Source organism: Prionailurus viverrinus, chromosome D4 (genome assembly GCF_022837055.1).
Source record: "Prionailurus viverrinus isolate Anna chromosome D4, UM_Priviv_1.0, whole genome shotgun sequence".
NCBI lineage: Eukaryota > Metazoa > Chordata > Mammalia > Carnivora > Felidae > Prionailurus > Prionailurus viverrinus.
The window spans coordinates 13,359,965-13,386,668 of record NC_062573.1 but is presented as its reverse complement, the minus strand read 5'-3'; the positions used below and the strand labels follow the sequence as shown (position 1 = coordinate 13,386,668).

At 54.5% G+C, this 26,704-nt stretch overlaps 1 protein-coding gene across 6 annotated transcripts in view; it reads right to left on the bottom strand.

The window, feature by feature from the left end:
- The window catches only part of WHRN (whirlin), a 95,745-nt gene that overhangs the window by 5,461 nt on the left and 63,580 nt on the right, over positions 1 to 26,704 (bottom strand). For 4 of the 6 annotated variants that reach the window (XM_047828994.1, XM_047828996.1, XM_047829000.1 and 1 more), the window contains 6 exons: positions 15,831 to 16,033; positions 14,715 to 14,751; positions 13,289 to 13,501; positions 12,303 to 12,512; positions 9,719 to 9,751; positions 286 to 357 (listed from right to left, as the gene is read on the bottom strand). In XM_047828994.1, the coding sequence (XP_047684950.1) occupies positions 286 to 357; positions 9,719 to 9,751; positions 12,303 to 12,512; positions 13,289 to 13,501; positions 14,715 to 14,751; positions 15,831 to 16,033 (768 nt within the window). The remainder of the gene's footprint in view (positions 1 to 285; positions 358 to 9,718; positions 9,752 to 12,302; positions 12,513 to 13,288; positions 13,502 to 14,714; positions 14,752 to 15,830; positions 16,034 to 26,704) is intronic. The other 2 variants (XM_047828998.1, XM_047828999.1) reach the window with 1 other exon arrangement.

Genomic DNA, 26,704 nt, shown 5'->3' with positions numbered 1-26,704 from the left:
CAGGGTGGTCATGTGGCCTCTTCAGGGAGTTCACACACTCCACGTTTCAGTACTTGTTATGATCACGTTCAGACAACGTATCAAAAGTAACACCAACTTAGCAAACAAACAGCCTGACGCCCACCCCAGTCGTGGGCGCTGCTGGAGAAGCCTGAGTGACGCCCTCGTGCACGGGCCTGGGGCTGGGTCTGAGGGCCTCTGGCTCTCACCAAGAAGCCAGTCCCCAGGGCCTCAGGCAGACCAGGAAGGGCAAAACCTCACTGCGGGAACCAGAGAGGGTCTTACCAGGGAAACATCTGGGAGGGTGTTCATATTGCCCTGGACAGCCTCGCCAGTTTCCTCCAGGTCCAGAGTGTTCTAGAAATGGAGAAGAGAGCAATGTGAGCAAATATAAACCGAGAGGAAAAAAGCAGTTTGCCCTCCGAGATACTAAAATCCGTGCTGGGCCCCGGGACACCTTCCTGTGGTTTATGCGTGTCCCAACAGGCCTCACTCTTGTAGAATTTACACATTAAAATTAATGTCTGTTTTCCTGCTGGTCATCTTAAAATCAATTTTTCTTTGAAGCTTCTCCGGGCCTCCCTTGAACTATCTGGAGATGCTGTGGGGTGGCTCTGGCCTGGCCCGGGAATTCCCAAAGCTGGGCCCCGGGCTCCGGGCCCTCACGCTCAGAGCTTCCAAAGCCTGAAGGTGCTCGTGGACAGAATCCCAGGAAGGTGTGAAAATGGCAGGACGCACAGGAGAGGTGGGTGGGCAAGTCTCTCTTTTAATTTAGTGGCTTAAATTGTGAGTCAGGCGGTTAAAGTTTACATAGACCTTATTTTGCAAAAACGCCCGTTTTCTGCTTCCTTTGCTAACTCCCCGGAAGAAGCCTCAAGCTCTGTCAAGTGGCGCTGAGCTGCTGAGGGCATCTCTAGGTGGTCCCTGGGAGGCTGAGCAGTGCCCCTGTCAAAAGTAGCTCCTGAGGCCTCGGGGGAGCCATTCCTCCACCCCACAGAACCCAGGATGGCAACAGAGCCTCCACAACCAGCAGCTGGCTCATGTCTCAAGTGTGGCCCTCAACACTGAGCAGTCTCAATGCTCCACTGGTGAGGGCCTGGGGCCACAGAGGAGGCGAGACCCCACCCCTGCCTTCTGTAGCCTGGAGCCAGTGGGATGGACACAGACAAGCAAGGAGGAGACTGTGCACAGAGCTAGGAGATACAGGCATAGAAGCGGCTGGGGTGGGGTTATCAAGGAAGGCTTCCTGGAGTAGGGAGCATGGCTTAAAGCTGAGTCTTGTGGGTCTTGAGCTGGGCAAAGGAGGGAATGACGGTGTTTCAGAGGGAAGGGCGTGCATAAAGCAGGGAGGAGCTTTGAGAATTTTCGAGCAGTTCCACGTGACTCAAGCATGGAGCTGCTGGGACTTGAGGCTGAGGGCAGCGGGTTGCCATGGAGATGTGGTCAAGTTTGTCTTCTTTGAAGGTTCCCTTTGCTCACTTCCTCTCCAGCCACACTAGAACAATGCGGGCATGTCAGGGCCTTCACACTGGCTGTTCCCTCTGCCTGGAACATGCTTCCCCTCAGCTATCCACAAGGCATGCCTTCTTCTTACCTCCTTCAAGATCTTCCCCAAATTATCACCTCCTCGAAGGCGGCTATCTTCACAACCCCACCTAAAATCACAACCCCCCCCCCCCCCATCCCCTGCCCTGCTTTATTTTTCTGCTTTACGCTGACCACCATTCTTCACCCAGCGGCAGGATGTAAACCTGGAAATGTAAGTCAGATAACACATTGCTCAGAACCCTCCAGGGTCTTTCCGTTTTCCCTGGAGAAAATTCCAAAGTCTACAATCACTGTGCACAATGAGTGGGCCCTTTTTTGCTACTTCAACAGGAAGGGATGGTTCCTGCCTCAGGGCCTTTGCATTCACTGCTCTCCCTTGCTCCCACAGCACTCCTGACTCACTCCGTCACTTCATTCAGCTCTGACCTCAGCAAGGCCTTCCTGGACCAGCCCTGTCTGAAATAGCACCCCTCCCCATCCCCCACAGCACCTCTAACCCCTGACCGCACTTCATTTTTCTGTGTAAGATTTATCACCACCTTATTGTTTGTCTCTCCCATTAGCACGAGAACTCCTCAACGGTAAGACTACCTGGTCCCTACTCTATCCTCAGTGTTTAGGATAGTTGCTGCTTGACAAATATTTACTAGGCAAATGAATGAATCGATGGGCGAATGAATGAATGAATCGATCACTCTGGCTGTCATGGAGGAGGCCCCAGCAGGCAGAGAATTAAGCAGGGCAACGACTCTCGATCATCGCAGGGAACAGTAACGGTGAAGGCAGCGGGTTGGGATGGAAGGGGCTCACGGATGCCACGCTCCCTGGGGCCCAGGCTCTCAGGTCACTCCGCACTGATCCCCATCTCGAATGATGCTCCTGGAGCCTTGAACATCCTGGGCAGGCAAAGGGCATGTCATCACGAAGACCAGTCACGGGAACCCACCAGTAAGACACTTGGCTCTTCCGGCTTGGAGCCTTTCACACCCAGGGCTCCTCATCTGGTTCCGTGATGCCTCTGGGGGCAATGTCAGGCTGGGACACCTGCCCCGCTTTACCAACAAAGCTGAGGCTCACATGCAGACTTCAGCCTCCCGTTTCCACCGCCGTCCCCTGCATGCCACTGGCAGCCTCAGCGATGCAGAGAGTGGGGGATCCTTGGTGGGGGAGGGCAGTGATGGGGCTGCTCTGGCACTCACTGGTTAAGTGACACCACTTGTGGCTTCTCTGATGTCACATCCAGCTCTACCACTCACAGCCAAGTGACGGAGGGCAAATCACTGATGTGCTCTGTGCCGGTTTCCTCATCTGCAGAATGGGTTAACAGCAGTCCCGCTCTCATGGGGCTGATGCATTAGCACTAAAAAATGCTCCGAACAAGGCCTGGCACAATATAGGAGGGCAGGCTACTGTTATATCAGAAGCCTGGGACCTGGCAAACCCACCCCAGCAACCTAACCGCTGCCTGGGCCCATGTGAACACTTGAGTGGAAATGCCAGAGCAGTCTCCCTCCTCCCAAACCGGAATGAGTCCGGCACTCCCCAGAAATAGTACAGCTGGGCACCACCAACTGCCCAGGGTTAAGGTGAGTAGTGAGGCAGGGCTGGTCGTGTGCAACGACTTCCCCGAGAGGGGTCAGAGGCCTGGGAGGTGTCTATGGCAAAGGCAAGAGGGACCTCTGCCATTCTCAAATGCAGCCACTGCCAGCTGTCTCCAGATTCAACCTGAGGGCAGCCCGGGGGCTCAAATGACAGTCCTTGGTAGGACCAGAGGCACGGGATTCTGTCCTGTTCTGGCATCTTTGGAGTTTTGAGCACTCATCTGGCCAACAAGCAGTTTTGGCTCATGGGGATACATGATGAGCAGGTCACTGTGTTCCTAACACCCAGGAGAGGGCCATGCACACAGTGGGTGCCCACACGTTTCGCTCAGGATCACTGATGGGGCCGGCGGTCGTACCTGGGCCACTGGGAGGGAGACAGGAGGCATCCCGAGCCCTGACAACACAAGCATGCCTCTGCCATGCATCGCAGAGCGGGTGTGACCGTCTCTCAGAAGGGTATCAGAGATCGATCCACAAACTGGGGACGACCACGCGCCAGGCCCTCTGCTGAGCATTTTACTTACTCGATCTCACTGGATTCTCATGGGATCATCTCATTGGATTCTCATGGGAGACAGGCACTGGGATTGTCCCTGGCTCACATCATTTACACTTAAGCTCAGGGAGGGAAGTGACCTGTCCAAGACCACACGGGCATGCTACAGCAGATCAGGTTTCTAACCCAGGTAGGGGTGGCCCCAGAGCCCATGCAACACTTCCCCAGAATTGGGTAGGGCCCTGATATCACAGGAACCAGAGGGCCCTGGGCACGACCCTCTCTGAAACGAAGCCAGATAGCCATCACCGGCCCCTGGCCTCAGCCCATTCCTTGCTGTTAACAGCAGCCCGGAGCCAATACTGAAGGCAGGCATGGCAAGTCGGGAGGATGAGGGTGGAGTGGGGACAAACATCCAGCCCTGGGAGCAAGGCCTTTAGTGGAGCAAAGAGCAGACGGGTCAGAGCCAGGCCCTGCCAGACTCCATCTGCCAGATCCAGACGCTCAGGAGCCCCGAGTCCCCGAGCCATGTTCCTTGTGCATCTGAAATAGCTGCAGACAGCAGGCTAAGAACCCCGGGGATGCGTCAGCAGAAACGCTCGAGGAACAGACTTCGAGAGGAGGATCAAGGTCAGCGCTCACGCAGGAGCCGGCTTGTGTCCTGGCCGCCTCGCCGGCCCCACCCCCACCCTGCCAGCAGCTTGGGGCCCCCTTCCTCCCGCAGAGGCCAGAGACCAGCTGAATGTTTAGACTCAGGGCTCAATCAGTCCTGAGTCTCCAGCTGAGGTCACTGAGGTTCAGAGAGGGAAGGCCACCTGCCCAAGGTCACACAGCAAGCGCGAGGCGGAAGCTGAGCCATCTGCAAGGTCTGACTCTGTTATTCAGACTGCTTGCCATAGGACCCAGGATGCCCTCAGGACCTGCTGTCGTTGCTCCCCTGGCTCCTTCCTCCTCAAATCAGTGGCAGCTCAGAAAAATTGGCTTCCTCTCAGAGGAAAGAACACGGTGAGGGCCCGTATAGTCCAGGCGTCTGACTGGAGGGGACTGTGGGGCCAAAATAAAGTGAGACGGTGGAAGGCAATCACCTGTGCTGACCTCTGCCAGGTGGACTCATGGTTCTGGAAGCGCTACTGCTTCCTGGCCCAGGTATCACCTCAGCAAAACGAGGCTCTCCCCTCCCTTCCCCCTGCTCCTGCCCAACTCCCTGCTATCCCTCCCCTACATCCCTTCATTAGGACAGGAGGGCTCTTACGTAAAGGTGCTATTTTCAGCTCTTTGTTCTTCTTGCTTCTTTACGCTGATGTCAGGACAACGGGCTCCCCCCAACTCTGCCCCTAAATGCACCAGAGGCCTCTGGATATGGGGAAACTGAGACTCTGAGTCACAAAACTTCCTGGAAGGTCACTTATGGGGGCCAAGATTTCCGTAGGAGGCCGGTGGGAGGGACAGAGGAAGAAAAAGCAGAGAGGGGAGTAAGGGAGAAGGAAGAGAAGGAAGGCAGGAGGGAGAAGGGGAGAGCAAGGAAGGACAGAGAAAAGCAAGGCACGGTGCCAGCCAGAGCTGGGGCTGCCATCAGCCCAGGAAGGTCGGGGTGTCGGAGGGGGCCTGACAGTGACATGAGCTGGGTAGGGCCAGCCTCCCTGGAGTGAAGGGGACGGGACTGGGGGGTCCGAAAGGAACATGGAGCGGGAACCTGGGGGGACGGCCATGCTGGCAGAGACAGGATCGTTGTGCTCCTGAGCTCTCCAAGCACAGGATGGGGCTGGAAGTCTGGAAGCTGATGGGGAGGGCAGGGGGGGGTGCACTGGGAGAGAGAGGATCCCCAAACAGGGCACTGGAACCCACACTCGCCGCTGTGGCCGAGGCTGTGGGAACTGCCCCGGTGCCCGGCCAGCTCTGGGCGCTTTCACCAGCTGTCCGCTCCTGCCTCTGTGCTTGAGCATCAAACCACAGAAGTGCCCGGGAGGGCCCGTGTGGCGCAGACAGACCGCGCTTCCTTCTGTCGTCCTGCATCTCCCTCCCCATGGCCTCAGGACAAGGGCTTCACTCAGCGGACAGAGAGTGTGACCCAGAATCTCCAGGTCAGTGTTGGAAGAGCCCTTAAGACAGGCGCTGGAAAGCAGGGCTCCAGGAGGGATGTGGTGACCCAAGAACCCAGCCTAGGGAAAGCACCGCATCTCTACCTGCATTAACCTCCAACCCAAATGTCACATCTCCTTCCTTATAAATGGAGGCAACACAGCCAGGCAGAATCAGGCTCTGGAGGAGCAGGGCTGGCCTATGTCGACTTGCTTGTTTGCTGGAAACGGCTTCCAGGACCCCCGCCCCCCAAGCGCCCATACAGAGGCAAGTGCACCACAAAGGGCTGGCCGCGAGGTCCGTTCCTTATTTCAGACACCCGCTGATGCAAAGCTGCCCCGATGCCCGCTAATGCCTCTGGGGAATTTATGGCTCTGAGGGTGCAGGGGGCTCGTGCCGAGGCCTCTCAGGAGGAAGTGGGCTGTTGGACGCAAGCAGACAAGTTGGCCTCACCCCGCCCCCACCTGGCACTGAGCGGCCTCCTGGGACATGGGGCTACAGAGCCAGCCTGCCTGACGACACAGGAGTAGCTCCGCCAGGTCACCCCATCTGCACACCCCCCTGAGCTCTCTCCACACACATGGGAAGCATCTTACAAGATGCAAACAAGGGCACCTGGGTCTTGATTTCGCCCGGGTCATGATCCCAGGGTTGTGGGATCAAGTCCCACGTTGGGTTCTGTGCAGAGCGTGGAGCCTGCTTAAGACTCTCTCTCTCTCTCTCTCTCTCTCTCTCTCTCTCTCTCTCTCTCTCTCTGTCCCTTTCCCCTACTCACACATGCTGTCTTTAACAAAAGAGAAAGTGCAAACAACATCATGTCACTTCCTTACTGAAGACCCTCAGTGGTGTTTCACGGTTTCAGGATTAAGCCCAAGTCCCTGGCGGCTCCTGCTGCTAACCCCCCACCCTCTCCTCTTCGCCCTACTGACCTACGGTTCCTTCCAGGGTCCATAAGCCTCGAGCTCAGGGCCCTTGCACGTGCCAATCTGGCCCCTCAGCTGCCTTGCCTTGTGTATCGCCCGGTTGATGCCAGTGACTTCAGATCTCAGCTCAAACATCTCTTCCCTCACATCCTGGATTGGTCAGGGCCCCAGTCCTCGACCCATTTGTCAGAGCAAGGATTATGCAGGTGATCTGATTCAAGGCTGCCTCCCCAACTAGACGTGCTAAGCTTTGGGACAGCAGGTGCTGCTGTCTCTTTTGCGCACGGCGACCAGTGGGCCACTCAGAGCCTGGCGTGTGGGAGGTGCTCAGGGAATGCTTGCTGCAGGAGCGGGTGATGAACGGGTGAAGGGTTGGGATCCTTCCAGCTTCCCCACTGGGGGACGACTTGCCCGGCAGAGGACTCTCTAAACCCATCCAGGCTGGACCAAGGGCAGAACACAGGAGGAGGAGGAAGGTCCTCTGACTGTCTGCTCCCTGTTTCTGGAGACAGCTGCCTTGACAATCAGGGCATCTCTGTAGCTGAGAGGGCCTGAGACAGGCCTGAGCTTCTCTACCCTCCTTTCACCCTGGATGAGGAGGAAAGTGTGGGGGCCACAGGGGAGCAAAGTGCTGACGGCCACACCCAGCACCCTCTTCCCACCTCACCTCATGGGAACAGGAGCAGTAGGCCTTTAGAGGCAGGGCCCCTGCTACAGCATCCTTTGGTGGGCTAGGGAAGCCCCTTTCCAGGCACATGAGAGGCCTGACGTGCAAACCTCTCAATTCTAGGCAGAAAGGGGCTGTGGTTAAGCCTGGGGCAAGTCCACCACCCCTGACCCCAGCGGCACCTGCTTTGTAGGTCCAGGGCTGGCCTGGGCCTCTACAACGCTGTTCCCCTGAAGGCCTCTGTGGTGCCCTGTCCCAGCCGTTAGAGCATCAGCAGAACGGGCTCCCAAGTACTCCACACCTCCAAGTCTGCTCCCGAGCTCACAGATTCTTCACGACGATCCACACGTGGCTGGTCTTATCAGCCAGCGTACAGATATGGAAACTGAGGCTTCAAAAGCTTAAGTCACCTGTCCAAGGTGACACGGTTTCTACCTGGGAGAGCCAGCCCGTCTGTGGAATTCCAGAGCCTGTGTGCCCAAGCCCCTCTGCCACGGGCTGGCTGGCACCAGATAAGGGCTTCAAGAAACGGCACGCAGGCCTTTATTCTGCTCAGCTTCCCTGGCTGACATCTGTATGGGAGGGGAGTGACACTGGAGGCAGGAAAAATTCCCAGGGCTGGCTCTCTATTAGACAAATGGAAAATAAACACAATTTGTCGATGGCGGAAGGCTGCATCTGATTTCCTTTGATCGATTTTGTCTGGCTTGAGGGAAAACGGCTGCGGAATGAGCCACGTTTAACCTGGGATTGATAACTGCACCATGAGATCCGAAGAACTGGGGCTAAATGGAAACCGGTTCCATCTAGGGCAACTGTCTGGGCATCTGGGTCACAAGAGCCAGCTGCCTGCCACTCGGCCCGTCTGAACACCAGATCAGAGGACATTTTCCTACGATGTGGGAGGGAGATGTTTCTAAGGCTGGAGTGTTAGAAGATAATCCTGAGCGGCCAGGGAGTGCGGATTCATTTCAGTCTCTGCTCCACAATCCCCGGGCCCCGGCTCTGTCCCAGAGCCAGGCTGGCACTGGGCACCCAGACAGGAGAAAGATATGGTCCCGGCCTGCATCCCAGCAGCGTCTCCCTGTTTACCAGGGAGGACAAACTCGGGGAGAGGTTAGAGCCGTGTGACAGGCATTTTAACAGACAGGAAAGCAGGTGAGCTCCATGAGGCATGGGGTCTGGGCCGCAAGAAAGAAATGCCTTCGGCTTCTGTCCATCCAGATTCGGGGGGTTGTGGGTCACTCAGCATCACCGCAGTAAAAACTAACGGACACATACGTGCTGGTGTTGCAGACCAGCGTCTGGCACTTGGTGACGAACGGGTTAATACTGAATCCTGACTCTACCATGCCCTCACTGAGCGACCGGGAGCGAGTCCCTTCTCTCTAGGATTTGTTTTCTTCCCTTTACAATGGCGATCACGGCGGTACCTGCCAGTCCTAGTAACTGGGAAGCTCAAAAAGATACACCTGGAAAGCATTATCACAGTCCCACAGAGAACTCTCTAAAATACCAACTACTACTATCATTGAGAAAGGCCCCAAGTGCGCCTGGGTGGCTCAGTCGGGTAGGGCTCCCACTTTGGCTCAGGTCACAATCTCAAGGTTTGTGGATTCGAGCCCCACATTGGGCTCTGAGCTGACAGCTCGGAGGCTGGAGCCTGCTTTGGGTTCTGTGTCTCCCTTTATCTCTCTGCCCCTCCCGAGCTTGTGCTGTCTCTCTCAAAAATAAATAAGACATTTTTTAAAAAAGGCCCCAATTATTAATATGGGCCAGGTTCTGGGCTGGGCACTAGGGATTCAATGGTGACTCCAGATATCATCACTGCTGTGGTCAAGGGGAGTAGCCAGCCAGGCTTGTAAACATTATTAGAATATAATGAGACAAGAGTCACGACAATAGGAAACCCAGGGGGCTGGAGGAGGCACAGGGAAGTCAGAAAATCAGGGAAGTCTTCTGGGAAGAGGGGGCATGTGGGCGTAGGGGGCTGATGCACACGTAGGAGATAGCCCGGCCGTGAGAAGTGGGAAGGAGAACATTCCAGACAGAGTTTATAACATATAAAAGGCCAAGAGGTCTGTCAACAGCCCCACAGCACAGAAATGATCATCCTCATTTTATAGATCCTAAAACTGAGCTCAGAGAGGTAAAATCACTTTCCAAGGTCACACAGCAAGGAGGTGGCAGGGCTGGGGTTTAAGCTGAGCGCATTCTCACTCCAGAGCCCGAGGAAGCCTGATGAACTGGCAAACAGGAGAGACCGTGAGCATCAAGGAGAACCCCAGTTCCCCACAGGGGCTGGGTGCAGACGTAAGGGAGTGGCAGGCAGGGCCACAGCCCCGGACCTCCGCCCTGGCTAAGGGACTCCCACAGCCCCGCCCGGCAGGAAGGACGGTACCTCCATCAGGTCTATTAGCCACAGCAGCCGCTCCTGGGGAGGAAGGGTGGGCAAAAGGCAAAAAGAAAAATACATCAAATAAATATTAGGGATGGGGTGGGTACAGCAGTAAACCTTCTGCCAAACATGCATGCATGCTCACACACACACACACACACACACACAGAAAGGCAAAATAAACACGATTCTCTAAAACCCCTTTTCTATTTCGTTTAAATGCTTTGGGCAGGAATAAAAGACGGATGAAGAAAAGGCTCTGTTGCTATAACTGGGACTCTTTCAGCATAACTGCTTCCTTGAAGGGAACAGGGGACACCAGGGCTCTGCAGAAATGACACCTGTCCTTGAGAACCCCTGTCAGAAGATGGCCATTCCCCTTGGGGCAACCCTGGGACTTGCCAGCAGGCGGGGCTGGGTCATCACCCCCGTTTGGCAGATGGAAAAACTGAGGCTCAGAGAAGAGAAGTGACTTGTCCAAGGTCACACGTGTTAATGAACAGCAGAGCCTGAAGGAGCACTTTGTTCAGGAGACTGGATCAGAGAAAACCTGGATTTCAGAGGGGCCCAAGCCCTATGCCAGCAGCAAAGATCTGAGTCTGAGGGATAGAGCCCCAGGCCGTGCATGTGAGAGCACCTGAGACTGGATAAGTCTCAGCCCAGTGCTTTCCAGAAGGCTCCAAGTATCTGCAAGGCTGCAGACACAAATCCTCAAAGTGGTTTTCTCCAGCCAGGTTGGGGGAAGTCAGTTAAGAGCAGAGGCTTCACCTGCCCTAGGGGTGTGGACGGCAGTTCTGGGATGCTAGTGCCAATAGGGAGATTACTCATCATTTAATCTTCCCAAGAAGCCGGGCACAGCAGCATCACTGCCCCGGTGCAAGTGGGGAAACTGAGGCACTTAGTGGTAAAGCATGGAGCCAAGACGGGTGGGGGCCAGCACTTCCCAGGTATGGGGGAGACCCCTGGGCTGCGGCAAGGCCACTGCAGGCCAGCACTCAGCTGGGCATAATAGTTACCCTGACTGCCATCAGAGCCTTGGGCAAAGGACCTTGGGCCATTCTACCTGTGGGGAAACTGAGGCCCAGAGAAGCCAGGGCTTAAACCTAAATCTCCTGCTTCCCAGGCTAGAACACGCCCCATCCCACCCACTGGACCTCTCACCCCCAGAATTACAGGCTGCAATCCCCTGGTTCTAGAGCACTGGCTCATGGCTCCTGAAGCCCCACATGGACATTACCAAGGCCAATCTCAGTGGAGTCGGACCCACAGGGAAATGGCCCCTCGGGCCAGGTCCCTGCAACCCGAAACCTGCTCATCACCTGGTGTCACATCAAAGCATGTGCACAGAACCAAACACGCAGCCCCAGGAGGGGAACAGCCTCTTCCCTGTCCCCGAAGTGATCTGCTCATCCTGGACCGTGACATTGCTTCCAATGCAGCCACATCCAGAGCCCTAGAGGAATGCCTGGCAGCTTCCTGGTCACCCCAGGAAGGGACAAGGACTCCTGGGGAGGAGGGTGACTCAGAATGGTAGGGGTAGGAAGCAGAGGAATAGAAGTTGCTCCAGAAACTCAGATCCTCCGAGCTAAAAACAAAACAAAACAAAAAACAAGCCACGCTGGGAGACGGAGTCTGCAAAGCAAAGGGTGCCGCCCCAGGGCCGTTTCCTGGTGGGTGCAAGCTCATCCGTGCCCCCTAACCACCGGTATGCAACCTTGGACGTCACTGCACCCCTGGAGCTCCTGTTCCTCCAGCAGGACAACTAACTGCGTCTGTCCTGAGTCGATTGAGATTCCACCTGTAAGAGCTCCCAATTCTGCGTCTGGGAGCAGCAGTGCTTGAGAAACATGCTTTCCCCTGCCCCTTCCACAGGAGAGTGGTGAGGAATGATCCAGAGACAGGAAAGGAGAGCATGAGCCACTCCAACTCTCCTGACCTCCAGCCCCGCTCTTCCTACCAGAAAGACGGTGACACCTGGTTCCCATACCAAGCAGCAAGGCATTTTCTCTGCCCCTTCTTGCAAAGGCCTCCTGGGATTAATTTGCCTCTAAGCATCCTGGCGGCAGAACCCAGGATGGACCAGATGCTTTTCTGGAGGGCTGGCAAGTCTGGGTGAAAGTCGGGGTGGGTTCCAAAGACAAGAAGGTGTATCTCGGGGAAGATGCCATCACCGTGACCACCATGAATGCACTGCCACGGTTTCTTGTGGGACCCTCCCACGACTGTCACTATTTTCTCTATTTGTCTCATTTCTCTATTTGTCTTTTTCTCCTTTCTCTCTGAGCGCACCCTCCCCACCCCCCCACCCCGCCCCCAGACCGCGAGCCCAAGAGGCAGGGCCACATCTGCCTCCTTCACTCGCTGTCTCCCACAGCCGTGCCTGGCACGCATCAGGCACTCAGCGATGATGGGGTTTTTTCCCAGGGAAGAAACTGAGGCTCAGAAAGGCAAGGCACAGAGCTGCTAAGGGGTGGTGCTGAGATTCACACCTACGTCGGTCTCACTGCAAAAGCCAGTATCTTGGTGCCCCACCCTTGCTGGCCCTCGAGCCAGGGCCAGGGCCAGGGCCAGGGCCAGGGAAGCTCACCCTGGCCGAGCTGACAGTGGTGGAGGTGCCGTGGCTGCCTGTGGATGAGCCCGTGTCACTGTAGGAGACCGTGGAGTAGGTGTCCCCGGCCCCAGGGCCCGGGGGCTGCCGTGCCTTCATGGACTCGATCTCCCGCCTCAGCACCAGGTGGTCGAAGCGGTCCAGGTCTTGGGGGGAGATGGTGCCTCTCACCTCGGACAGGAGCGAGAACTGGGCATGGGGACAAACAGGGCACTCAGCCCGGGTTTCGCCAGCAGATGGGACCTGTCCCCTGCTACCCCCAATGACCTACGTGCCAACTTGACCACTGGCCTCCCTCCTTAACCCCCTGTGGCTCCCCACTGTCCTAGAAGAAGTCCAAGCACGATACCCTGAACGCCGGGCGAGCATCATCTGACTCCTGCTTCCCTCTCACCCTGTCCTCGCTGACATCTCATCAGCAAGCACGCGTGACTGCAGCTCCCTGAACACACCGGGCAGCCCCTGGCTGTCCCTCCCACCCAGAATGCCCTTCCCTTAAGCCTTCCCGCATGCAACTGCTCCCAGTGGATTTAATCACTTCTTCCTTTGTGCAGTTTCTGGACCCCAGACTTCCTCGAGAGCAGAGCAGGGTTCTCAAAGCTGGCAGCACGGCACAATCGCCCGGGAGTTGTGGCAAACTCCCATCCACGGATATATGGAGTTAACCAGCCCAGGGGGTGGGGCCCGGGCACTGCTTTTGAAGAGCAATCCAGATGACTCTAAATGTATGCTCAGCATTGACAGCTATTTCACTGGGGCCCCCATCACCGGGGACTTTAACTGACTATGTCCCCAGGAGTCTACGGGCTGGCTTTCCTGGCTGCCTCGGTCACCAGTCTCTGCCCAGGGCTGTTTCAGCCCGGCTCTTTGTGGGTTCTCAGCAGAGGGGTGGGGGATGGAGGGAGGCAGGGAGGATGCCGAGCCCTGGAGGACTTTTGCCTTGCCCCTGGAGGGGCTCGGGTCACCTTGGCGTGCGTGTTGAGCAGCTCGAACAGGGCCATGACCAGGGCTTCCACGGAGACACTGCCGCCACGGTACTCCTCCAGGTAGTAGGCCATGGTGGCTCGCTCCTGCTCATTCAGCAGGTGCCGCGCCTGCTCCTCCAGCAGCAGGCGCGTCTGGTTGCCCAGGCTGCTCAGGGTCACCTGGGAGCCAGCCGGGCCCTTGTAAAATCCCAGCTGAAAGACAGGAAGACGGGGGTCTGGGAATTCTGAACTGGTCTGGGGCCAAGTGGCCAGGCCACGCCAGTGACCACAGTGCAGAGGGATGAGGTGGGTCCCTCTGTGGCCTCGGCCTACCCGGTGCACCTGCAGGAGACGTTAGTTACAGGTCCGTTCTCAGACCACGAGGCCGTGCGCAGGTGCAAACAGCATTCACGCCTTACCCCACACTTTGACATACGTTATCTCATCAGATCCTGAAACCAATCAGAGTCGAGCAATTTTATTATGGCTCCCAATTTATTCTCCAGGTTTCAGTATCTCCCTTGGTAAACTGGGGATAACAGTAACCGTACTTCCAAAATATGGTGCAGATCTGCACACACTCTTCACCCCCTCCTCGCCACTGCCTCAGGCGTCACTGGGAGGTGTGACTAAGATGCCATGGGGGGGAGGGTGTCCCCGCTCCTCCCCTCTGCCTCCCCCATCACCTATGCAGAGCTGCTGAAATGATCTTGTAATAATAGGAATCATGTCATCTTGCTCCCCTGCTTAAGCCTTTCCGTGGTTAGATGCCAAACCTCTTACGGGCCCACAGAGCCCCATGTGATCTGGGGACCCTGCCTGCCGTCACTCTGTTCCCCGCTCCTGTATGCTCGCCACACCCCCTCACACTCTCCTTGCCTCCAACAAGCCACCTTTTTGGCACAGCGGGGCTCTGGCACGTGCTGTCCCCTCGTGCTCCTGGACCGGACTTTGTTCTGGCTACTCCTATGTAACATTCAGTTCACAGCCCGGGTATCGTGTCACCGATTCACAGAGTCCTCACTCGCCCCTCTGCCTCTCACCACCTAAATCAGGTGTCCCATCTGTTAGTCTCTCCCACACTCCCCAGCACCTTGCCTGATGGCACTGAACATCTTCTGTGATTAGACACGTGTGCAGGATTTTTTTTACGTGTGGGGGTCTCCTTCACTAGGTATACCCTCCTCCATGAGGGCAGGAATTGACCTGTTCTGTTCAGTGCCATTAGCCCTGGTACCTGGAACCTGGTGGTGCTCACAGATGTGTGAGGAATGTAAGGGAGGACGGACGAACGGACAGTCGGCGGGCTGCTCAAATGAAATGAGATCATGCACGTGAGTGGCTCCATGCACCTGCCAGGCCCAGAGCCCCCTACACGGGGGTGTATGAAGAAGCTACAGATAACCAATGACGGAGAGCTCCCTACCTTGTTTGTCCCTTCCGTTGTAAGATCCCCAGGAAACCTACGAGAAAGACAAACGTGTTCAGCTGAATGGCCGAGCAGTTCTAACAGGCACCAGCAAGGGAAAGGCCAATCTGGAGCGGGGTGAGCAAAAGTGTTGAGAGAACCATGGCCTCCACTCGCTGGGGCTACTCAAGGGCATAGGAACCCCTGGGCAGATGAGCGGCTTCCAGCCCCCTCATCAAGCACGGGGGCAGCATTTCTAAAACCACACAAGGTGAACTCCTGGCTCAGCAGCCCTTCAGGACCAGGAAGGTAACACAAGGACAGGAGACAATAAACAGCAAAAGACCTGTGGCCTCGGGGTCAAGGCCAACCCTAGGGAGGGTGGGTGAGGACAGGGGCCAACTGGAGACCCAGAGATGCAACTCGCAGGTGTAGCTCAGCTCCAGCCCAATTTCATGAAGAAACATGCGCTCAAGCCGCTAGAATTCCTGATTTTAAAGCAGCAGCCAGAAGTCAGGGTTTTTGTTTTTGTTTTTTGATGGGAAACCGGATGTCTTTTTAAATGTTGGCAGCTAAATAAAAAAAATTATGATACCGTGCTGGTGAAAAGGAAAGGAGACAGGAGAGAAGGAGGGAAGAATGGGAAGGAGATGCTCTGGGTGCATCTGGCCCAGGAGGCCACCAACCAGTCTGAGACTTCTGATTAGAAACCCAAAGCTGACGCGTGAGGCTATCAGCAAGTACACAGCCATCGGCAACTGTGGTCACTTTATGACTCCCACGACCCTTTTCCTCGGGTCACTCACAGGGTTCCTCATTCCCAGAGCTGGATGGGGGCAGGGGTTATGCTCCCCACTTTTCAGACGAAGCATCTAAGGGCCCAGGATTAAGTTAAGTGATTTGCCCCAGGGAAATACAGGATAAGAGAGTTGGCTTATGCAGTTCAGCTTTCCATGGGAAACGGGCCAGGAGAGGAGAAGGGATGTGCCCAAGGTCACGCCTTACAAATGCAAAGGACCCTGGGATGGGACCCCAGGCTCTGAGAATCTTTAGGGATCTGGGTGTGCTGAAGGGATGGGAGGGGGCATCACTGGCTTTCGGTCCCGGGGCTCAGAGTGAGCAGTGCTGCCAGACCCTGCTGAGTTCGTGGTGGTGTCCCCAATCCGGGAACTGGCAATCCACTTGGTCTCATCCACAGTGGTGCGGGCATGGGGCAGCCTCCCGACGTCCTTCACCGTCAGGATCAGGTGCTGGGATGACTTGAGCAGCCTGACCGCCTCGTCATGCAGGACGTTGAGAAAGCTCCGCCCGTTGACCTCCAGAATCTGGTCCCCAACCTGCCAAGACCACCAAACAACAGAGTAATGCCTGGGCTGCTTGTAGGACACCGACTCATGCCAGGGGCTTCAGAGCCCTGATCCCGGTTCTCCACCTGGCCAGCCCGACGAGGAAGTCACGGAGGCCCAGAGAGGTTATGAGGATGCCTGAGGGTCACACAGCAAGTCAATGGCAGAGTAAACTTTCCAATCCTGATCTTGAGCCCATGCTCCTGTCACTAGAAAGGGCTACCTCCCCTCGACCTAGCAATGATTTAGAGAGGTGGACCTACAAGATTCCTGGAGGTCCCCTTACCTAGAAGAAAACAGCCATCCCAGAGGCTTGGTGGGGGATGATACAGGGGGGGAGGACTCGGGGACAGATGTGAAGGCATATTTCCATTACTTCCTTTCTCGCTTCTACAGGGTTGAGATGTTTACCTCAGGCATGAGCATATTTCCTTAAAATACAAACAACAGTTTCATTTACTCACGAAAAAAGCAGTAAGTGAGAAAAGTAGCCTCCCGTTAAAGCAATAACATGTTGCTTGGATTCTTACAACAAGTAGGCAGTTTTATTTTGTAATGCAAAAACACATTTTTCACATTAGTGAAAGGATTTAAAAAAAAAATAAGAGGAAAAAAAGTAGCTGCCCCATAAAAATAAACCTGAGACAGAATTACAAGAGGCTGGAGGGGAAGACGGCTTAGAGTGAGGTGGGGCATCCGATAGACTCCCAGAATGGTCCACACGGAAGGTCGGGTGTTTCTCTTCCCTGCTTCTCCTGCAGGGGGCGCCCAGGGCTGCTCCCCATCAGGGCCTTGAAGGGCATCCTCCTAACGCAGATCATTCCTGCCTTCTTTTCCTTCTCTCCAGCTTCCCAGCCTGCTTATGGCACAGGATCAACCCGAGAGGGTTTCCCCAGCTTTTTTCAAAGCAGAATTTGGAAAAGGCGAGCCACTTGGGAATTTCGAAGAAAAGGAGGAGAAAAGAAGATGCAATGACGAGGCTGAGGATCAGAACCCTGGTCTCCAGTTTCTTGTCCTTCCTTCAACACCTCGCCTGCAGGTGGGGAGCTTCCAGTACAGAAAGCGGAGGCAAATGCAGTCTTGGCGTCTCCCCTCTGCACCAGCGCGGACGTGCTCTGAGAAGGCCCCCCGCCCCTTTGCCCCCACGAGCCCCTTCAACATATACCTCGCACCTACCAGGCGCCAGGCTCTGTGCGGGGACACCGTGCTGAGCAAGACAGCCCCGCCCCTGCTCTCCTGCTGCTCCAACTCGAGAGCGGGGTCAGTTCGGGGCTGTAATTGGGTTCTCCCATCAGCCTCTCCACACGGTCCCCGGGGCCCGGCGCACAGTGAGATTTCGACAAAAATTCATCCAATGAATGAAAAGTCAGACACCCGTTCCCAGCACCAGGACCATCTCTGCGGCGCCCAGAAGAGGACACCAGCCTGGAGCCCCAGGTTCAAGCCACTATTCACCAGATGCTGACTGTGCATCGAGTACCCTGTTCGTCCCTTTGTACATTTTTTCCTTATTTAATATCCTCAACATCCTGCAAAGGAGGTATCACTGCTCTTCACGCCACCGGAGAGAAAACGGGGGCTCAGAGAGGTTAAGTAAATAGTTGGCGATCACAGAGCTAGTGGAAAGGAGGCAGGCAGACCCACGCCGACACGGCCCCAAGGCCCTAGAGCCTTCTCCTACTCAGCTGCCGTCAGGAGCTCTGCCCGGGGACACGCGTCCAAAGCCACCATCCTGCCGTCACTCCCCAGCCCTGCCTGCAGCACCCAGGTCTGAAAACCCGCCCCATCGTCAACTCTGCCTTTATTCCCCCTGGTAACCCTTCAGCAGGTGTCACCCAATCTTCACCTCCCCCCATGCCTGGGGGCCCCCCAACCTGGGTCTCCTTCTCCTCACACCTAGGTTCCTGAGCCAGCACCCCTCCTCCGCGCATTAACTTCTAAACTGGCCTCAGCCCTGGTGCCAGGTTAACTTGCCCTCGACTTTTTGCTCGCATGACATCCTTCTCTGCTCCAAAACCTCAATGACCCCCCACGATCCAGGAGGTAGAAGAGCACTAAGGGTTAAGGGTTTCAAAGACATCAGACCCGGGTTCAAATCCTGACTCTGCTACTTCCATGCCCTGTGAGCTCAAGCAAATCCCCCAAAAGCTTCTGTGCCTCAGTTTCCTTGGGCGTAAAAATGGGGTGCTACCCCAGGACTGTCCTCCTCTGCATGCCTACAGCATCAGCGTCGTTTCCCAGTGTCCCCAGAGATACCTCCGATTCTCGGTCTCTTTCCGCATCTTTGGGCTCCCTTGGTGTGAACCCAGGCTCCTGAGAACTTAGGCGGCCCCAGCTGGTCTCCTTGGGAAGAGCCTGAGATGAGACCCAACAGCTGGTTCTGGGCTTGGCATACAGCAAGCGCTCAATAAGTGCTTATGCACCAAGGTACAGATTTTGCCACTTCCTGCCCTGACCTCCACAGCCCCATCCTGGCCTCTGGCTTGCAGAAGAACTTCTGCGGGCACTTGGGCCTTGCTGAGGATGGAAGGCGCTTCCAGCACCCTCCAGCCCCCTGCCCCCACCTTGTGACACGGCCCGCCGTGTGTTAGTGCCTCCACCTCGGCCCTCTGCACAGGCCCGCTCGGCCAACCCACCTGCCCCTCCAGCTCTGGGCTGCAGCCCAGCCTGTACTCTCCCTCTGCTCAAGGGTTCTGGCTCCTTAAGTATCTCTCTCAAGAGCTTTGGCTTTTGTTAAGCTAAAGGAATCAATTTTAATCTTCCTCACACACTTTATTTCCATCCCAGCAGTTTAATTAAAGGAACTAGCATCTGAGAGACCAGATATGTCAGGGCATCCTTTTGTGCAAAAGCCTCTCCCTGCAGGTCCTGGGGAGGGGGAGCTGGGGGAAGGACAACTCAATTCCATGGAGTCTACTCAGCCCTCCAGAGAGGCTTGGTGGGGAACATCTCAAACTCTGCATGGGACGTATATACACTAAGTACTCGCCATGGGGCACCTGGGTGGCTCAGTCGGTTAAGTGTCTGACTTTGGCTCGGGTCATGATCTCACAGTTCATGGGTTCGAGTCCCACGTCGGGCTCTGTGCTGACAGCTCAGAGCCTGAAGCCTGCTTGGAATTCTGTGTCTCCCTCTCTCTCTGCCCCTCCCCTGCTCATGCTCTGTCTCGCTCGGTCTCTCACAATAAATAAATGTTTTTAAAAAAATAAGTACTCATGGTGTATCTGAAACAAATTTCAACAGGAATCCTATATATATACGTATATATATATATACACACACATATATACATATACGTATATATATACACACACATATATATATACATATATATATATATATAAATTTTTTAATGTTTATTTATTTTTGAGAGAGAGAGGACAGAGGGCAAGCAGGGGAGGAGCAGAGAGAGAGGGAGACACATAATCGAAAGCAGGCTCCAGGCTCTGAGCTGTCAGCACCGAGCCCAACACGGGGCTGGAATTCACGAGCCGTCAGATCATGACCCGAGCTAGAGTCAGACGCTTAACCGACTGAGCCACCCAGGCGCCGCGGGCATCCTATATTTTGATTCGCTCATCTGACAACTCTGGGGTGCAGTATCCGTAACCACGGGGGGGTCGCTGATTTAGCACGGTGGCTTCCAAACTCCAGTTATTCTCCCCGGCCCTGAGCCTGGCACCTGTCATTTACTCAGCCCTGTGAATTACCCCCACACTACTTCCTCCAGCCCCGCCCTAAGATTAACATCCATGAAACCACAAGGTTGCCGTGCTAGTCCTATTTTTCCTTCATGCCTGTTAAATAAATATGTCTCTACCAGATTTGTGGGAGGCAGCGTGGGGCTCGTGTGTGACCCATTTGGGGAATAGGTATGAAACAGGAGTCACACTGGGAAAACCCCCCATGGGATGGGGGTACGTGAGCCCACCTTTTCCATCTCCTTCCAATCTTCTCCAGTATTCTGTTTCAAAACTGAAGTTCTAGACAGGGCTGGCTTCGGGGGCCCACGCAGCCGCCCACGGCATCTGAGTTGGTCTGAGATAGTCCTGTGTCTCTGTGCCCGCTTCTCACATCCTCTACTTGCTGGAAAGCTTCCCAGGTCCGACAGCCTTGTCAGCACAGGGATCTGCATGCCCACCGTCACTGACAGTCCACAAGCCACTTCAAACAAATGCAGCATCTCCCTGGCTGCTCAGAGCCACATGGGGCCGCCGGGGTGTAGAGTCCCGTCCCCATGGTGCAGCAGGAAGAGGGCCCCGGTTCTGAAGCCTGCTGATGGTGAAACAGGCACAGTGTGGCCCTACACTGCTCTTGAGTGCACGGAGTCTCAGTGTTCCCTCTGTGAAATGGGCTCAAAACTACCAGCAAGGCCCAGGAGGCCATAAGAATCCAACCAGACCAGCAGGGTGTGGTGGGCTTTGATCGCCTTTCATTCGCTTCCCTTCCAAACGCAGGGGACGAGTTCAGAGATGTTAAGCCGCTTGCTCAGGGTCCCTGGTCACACAGGATGGGAAAAAAGAGCCAGCATTTGAGCCCAGCTTTTTGCAGCTTCTTTGCACCACTGCCACCTTTTTCTCGGCAAGTCTTGGCTCGGTAAATGGCGACGGGAGGGGAGAAACCCATCCTCCCCACTGTCCCAGTCTCGTGCCCATTCGCTGCCCCTTCCCCTTGGGTTGCACGACGTGAAGTGGGAGGTGGCATGTTTAAAGACCTTGATTGGGTTCTTTCCTCCCGAAACTAAGAGTTCTGTGTGTTTATTCATTGCACTGTTACTTTCTCTTACCCGCTGAGGCCAGCCCTGAGTTAGACAACGCGGGTAAACGAGGCAACAAGTAGAGAGGCAAAGACACTATGACTGCCAGGGCCTTCCAAAGGGTCTCCTAGATGGGGAGACTGAGGCCCACACCACACGGGGACGTGGCTAGGGCCACAGAGTGAGGCAAAGGCAAAGGCCAGACTCTGAGGCTAACTGACCACGAAAACACCCACACCGCCCAGAGCTCAGCGGGACACGACCCCTGGAGAAGGAGAGACCCATGCAGTGTGACCGAGTGTCTAATACTGTCCAGTCTGCAAACAGGATGCCGACGGGGAGGGCACGGAAGGACAAACGGATAGAGGCGACTTAAGTTGATTTGTCACCACGGCCACCGTGTTTATCACCAGTGATGGAGGGGCAAGGGGCGGGCCACGGATGCCCTTTCTTTTCAGGGAGAGGAAAGACTCCTCCCGTCGTCCACAGCCCATCAAGTGACAGGCTCAGATCTGGGACACTCCACAAGGACAGAACACTGGTCTCCCCTGAACTTGACCCATCGCCAGGAAGTGGGAGTTCACTCCCTCTGGGTCTGAGGAAGGCACAGAAACACTCAGGAGGAGGCCCCTGGAGCAGCAGAAAGTGGTCAGCAGGCTTGGGAGTGACCCACCTGAGCAGGTGGTGGTCCCCTCTTCGTCCCTAAGAGACCCAAGGGGAATCCGTCTACTGCTCTAAGCCCATCTTCCCTCAAAACACAAACAAGGCCACCTCTCACCAAGCAGGAGGGCTTGTGGCGTGTGGTTAGGGGCACACACACAGGAGCCTGCCCTCTGGGTCTAATCCCAGACTCTGCCGCTTACTGCTTGTGTGACCTGGGGTGATTTCCCCACTCTCTCTGTGCCTCAGTCACCTTCTCTGGAAAATGGGGATAGCATCAGTGCCCACCCTTATAGGTTTCAGGGTTAAATTTACTTAATCCAGCCTTTACTGTAGCCCCAGCACCTAAGACAGCATCTGGTACATAGTAGGTGCTGAGTGCACACTTGCTGAATGGACACATATAAAGCGGGCAAAACAGCAGCTAGCATCCAGTAAGTGCTCAATAAATGCTAGCTGCGTTTCTGAGAAACCATGCATGTACCCCTGAAGTGGCTCTCAAATACCTCTGGGACTCTTAAAACCGTACTCTCTGTTTTCACCTGCCTCCTCCCTGGGCCCTGCCTTCAGCTTCGAATCACACATTTTGAGCACATCTCTGTGGCACACAGTGTTATCCCCATTTTACAGATGAGGAGACTGAGGCCAGGAAGCGGAATGACCAGGGGCTGGGATTTAGCCTTCGCTCTGCCCGCCTACAAAGCCCCTGCTCGAGCCAGTCACAACTCCTTTAGGAAAAACCAGACCATCCCTCTGTGTTCAATTCTTCTTCCACGTCTCAACCCCTGAGCTGAGCTCCTGAGCCCAAAGCATGGGCTTTTCGGCATGCACACAGTAGGTGCTCTATTCCTGCCTGGTGAAGGGACTGAAAACAGAGGAGCCAGAAGAACCAGTGGCAGGATGGCAGAGGTTCTGAGCTCCACCCCCTCTGCCCCCCAGCAGGGGGAGTCAGGACAGACACCTGCTAACAACTGGATCTGGGAGTCCGTCCCCCCAGCACACATGCCCCGTTGCCAGCTGCCGGGCAAGGACCCTGACGGAAGCAGTTTTAGGGTGATCTTTGCCTCCTTCCCGAAGCCTTTATTGAAATGGCTTTTGCAGCTTCCAGTGGGGACCCTGCTGACTGTAGCATTACCACAAGGAAGACTCAAATCCCACTAAAGGATTTTATTGCAATTATAAGTCTTTACTTTTTTTTTAAAAAAAATTTTTTTTTCAACGTTTATTTATTTTTGGGACAGAGAGAGACAGAGCATGAACGGGGGAGGGGCAGAGAGAGAGGGAGACACAGAATCAGAAACAGGCTCCAGGCTCTGAGCCATCAGCCCAGAGCCTGACGCGGGGCTCGAACTCACGGACCACGAGCTTGTGACCTGGCTGAAGTCGGACGCTTAACCGACTGCGCCACCCAGGCGCCCCTGCAATTATAAGTCTTTAATAGTCTTCTGTGCCAGGCATGAAACTTTAACAGATTTTTGTAGGGGTATTTTTTGGTACAAGTGAGCAATGCAGTTTTAATGAGACAAAATTAGTTTTTCCCAACAGTTCAGAAGTCAGTAAACCTTGTCCAAATTAAAAGAAAGAAAGAAAGAAAGAAAGAAAGAAAGAAAGAAAGAAAGAAAGAAAGAAAGAAAGAAAGAAAAAGGTCAAGGTAAATGCTCAGAAAGCTCCTGGAGCAAGCTGGGGGCACGGGCTGGGCCTGGGCGAGCGTGTCACACAAGCCTCTGGTTTAGCGCTCTCACGAGGCAGGACCCAGCCAGAAATACCACGGATGGAACCAGCAAAGCCGTTGCATGCTGACTTCTGGAAGGTCCCTCCTCCTTCCGGTTCCTTCTTCCGACCGTAGCTCAGTTGTTGTGGGTGCTTGCTTATTCTATTAGGGACCTGGGGGGCGCCTGGGTGGCGCAGTCGGTTAAGCGTCCGACTTCAGCCAGGTCACAAGCTCGCGGTCCGTGAGTTCGAGCCTCGCATCAGGCTCTGGGCTGATGGCTCAGAGCCTGGAGCCTGTTTCCGATTCTGTGTCTCCCTCTCTCTCTGCCCCTCCCCCGTTCATGCTCTGTCTCTCTCTGTCCCAAAAATAAATAAACGTTGAAAAAAAAATTATTAGGGACCTGGGCAGCCCTCAAGGACGGTCTGCTCCAATGCCCACACCGCCAATGGAAAAGCTGAAACCCGAAAGGATAAAGCACTTCCCCAAGGCTGTACTCCGCATCAAAGTCAGAGTCTGGGTGGAGAAACCAATCCGGAGGTCCTTCCAGAGGAGAGTCTGACATCCAAGTAAACCTATCAGGGCAGTTACAAAGGTCAAACCCAGGGGGAGTAACAGGTATCCACCCCACCGCCCACAACTGAGCTCTAAGCTTATGCAGCACCGCCCCAGGCACGGAATGGAATATCCTGTTTTATAGAGGAGGGTGGTGAGGCTCAGAGAGGTGAAGTCACTTGTCCAAGGACACCCAGCAAGCAAGTTGTACAGCACGATCTGAACCTAGACCAGCTGCTATTCTGAGCCCGACTTGTATTTGCCCATTTAACATCAGGTTGACTTAAAGACACTTGCGACCAGCACTGTCCAAAAGAACTTTCTGCAATAATGGCAATATTCTCCATCGGTACCGTCTAATATAGTAGGCACTTATTTAAAATTAAATGGATTAAATTTACATAAAATTAAAAATGCATTCCCCTAGTCACCCCAGCTTCATTTCCACACGGCTCCCATCCTGGTGCTCAATCCCCAAACCTCCAAAAAGCTGTCCCCTTCCCCTCCGAAACAGTCTCTAATCCATTCACTCCCGTCCGTCTCCACTAAGGCACCCAGGTTCTGGCCAACAGGGACCCCCGCCTGGACCACTGTCATGGCTCCGAACCCACCTCCCTGCTTCCACACTCAACATCCTCTCCCACACGCTCCTCTGATGGGTAATTTTATGTGTCAGCCTGACTGGGCTAACAGATGCCCACAGAACCGGGAAGTCATCATCTCTGGGTGTGGCTGTGAGGGTTTCAGGAAGAGATGAGCACCTGAAGTGACAGACTGAGTAATGAAGTCTGCCCTCAGCAAGGTGCATGGCAGAGACCAATGTGGAGGGGAACAAGAAGGCAGAGGAAGGGTGAATCTACCCGCCCTGCTTGAGCTGAGACACCCGGCTTCTCCTGCCCCTCGAAGGCAGTGCGGCTGATTCTCAGACCTGAGGACTCAGACCAAGGTTTGTATCACCAGTCCCCGATTTTTGGTTCTTCACACTCGGACTTACATAATCGGCTCCCCTTGTCCAGGCCTTTGGACTTGGACCGAATTATACCACCAGCTTTCCTGGGTCTCCAGATTGCAGATGGCAGATGGTAGGACTTCCCTGTCTCCATAATCACATGGGTCAACTCTTGTAATAAATTTCATCTCAATTTACTTCTCCTAATCTGTCTTTCTATCTCTCTGTCTCCTATTGGTTCCGTTTCTCTGGAAAACCCTAACTAATATACCTCCTTATGTAGCAAAGGGGATCAATTTAAACTGCAAATCTGGTCTTGTCATACTTTCCTTAAAACATCTCACTGACTACTAAGCTCCCTTACCTACCCTGAAAGGGGGGTCTTACTTTGCTAATCCATCTCATGCTTCTCTCCCCCAGGCATTTTCCAATCCACCCACACTTGTTATGTCTCAGTTCTATGAACAGATGGAGCCTCTGGCCACCCCAGGGCCTTTGCACATGCTGTTTCTCTGCCCAAAGTTTCCCCTGACTCCATTCCTTACTTAGATGACTCCTAGTCAACCTTCAGGTGTCAGTCAAGAGCCTTCTCTGACCACCCCCCCCCCCTCAAGGCAGGTACTCCTCGTCCCCACCCAGAGCACCAGGCAGCATGCCCTACAGCACTCACCACGGGTGAGATCATGCTGAGCTGTAAGCACTGAGTTCAGGGCCAGTGTGCCTTGCATGGCATTGTGAGAGGCACCCAACAAATAGATGCCTGACAGACTCAGCAAGCCAGTGAATAAACAGTTCAATGAACGATGAACAAGCATACACACAAGCAAGCAGTCCCCTGCCCCTTCTGGTGTCTGCAGACAGGCAGGTGACATTTTCCGTTTATATAAAGGTTTAGTTTGACAAGGCCAGGGCATGTAGGGAGCTGGGAGCTTGCAGTCCAGCTCTGTATGCCGCGGCAGGGAAAGAATATCCGCCACCCCCACTTTTTTTCAATCAAATGGAAGGCAAAGAGGTAAGAACACAAATCACAACTTTGTTTCAGCTGGAATTACACCCTGGAAAATGGCACACACTTATTCAGTCCCTCATTTTGGGAGGCAGAACATGGGGCGGGGAGTAGAGAAGAGACGTCACGGGCCCAGGGCCTCCCAGGACCCAGCCCTATCACCTGCTTCGCGTTGCTATGGGCCTTCAAGAATCCGAGTTCTCAAGTTCAAACCCACACCCTTACACACAGAAGCAGTAACCAGCCAGAAGATGTGACAGCAGGGGAAGCCCCATTTATTGTAGCAACAGAAGACAGGAAGTACTTAAGGATAAACTTAACAAGAAGTGTGCGACAACTAGGCAATGAGAGCTTTAAACACTCCAAATCAACTTGACAAAGAGAAAGAAACTCCCCTGTTCCTGGAAATGAATCAGCATCCTTAAGATGCCCTTTCTTGCTCCATTGAAAATTTAACATTCTCCCAGGGAAAACACCAACAAGCTATTGTTAGGTAAGCTGATATAACAGCTCATGTGAGGGGCGCCTGGGTGGCTCAGTCGGTTGAGCCTCCGACTTCGGTGCAGGTCATGATCTCGCGGTTGACGAGTTCGAGCCCCACGTTGGGCTCTGTGATGATGGTTCAGAGCCTGGAGCCTGCTTCAGATTCTGTGTCTCCCTCTCTCTCTGCCCCTCCCCCGCTCATGCTCTGTCTTTCTCTCTCTCTCTCAAAAATAAACATTAAAATTTTTTTTTTTAAGTTCACGTTAAAGAATAAACCGGCACATGGAGGAAACTTTGGTGCATATAATTAAGTCTGAAAAGGCTACATACTGTACATTTCAACTCTGTGACAGTCTAGAAGAGGCAAAGTATGGAGACAGAAAAGAGATCAGCAATTGCTGTGGGCCGGGGAAGGAGGGAGGGATGATAAGTAAAGCACAGGTGGTTCTTTAGGGCAGTGACCCTCTGCCGTCTGATACTGTAACATGTGCGTACGTGACATCCCACATTTATCGTTAAAACACCCAAAATCGGTACGACACCAA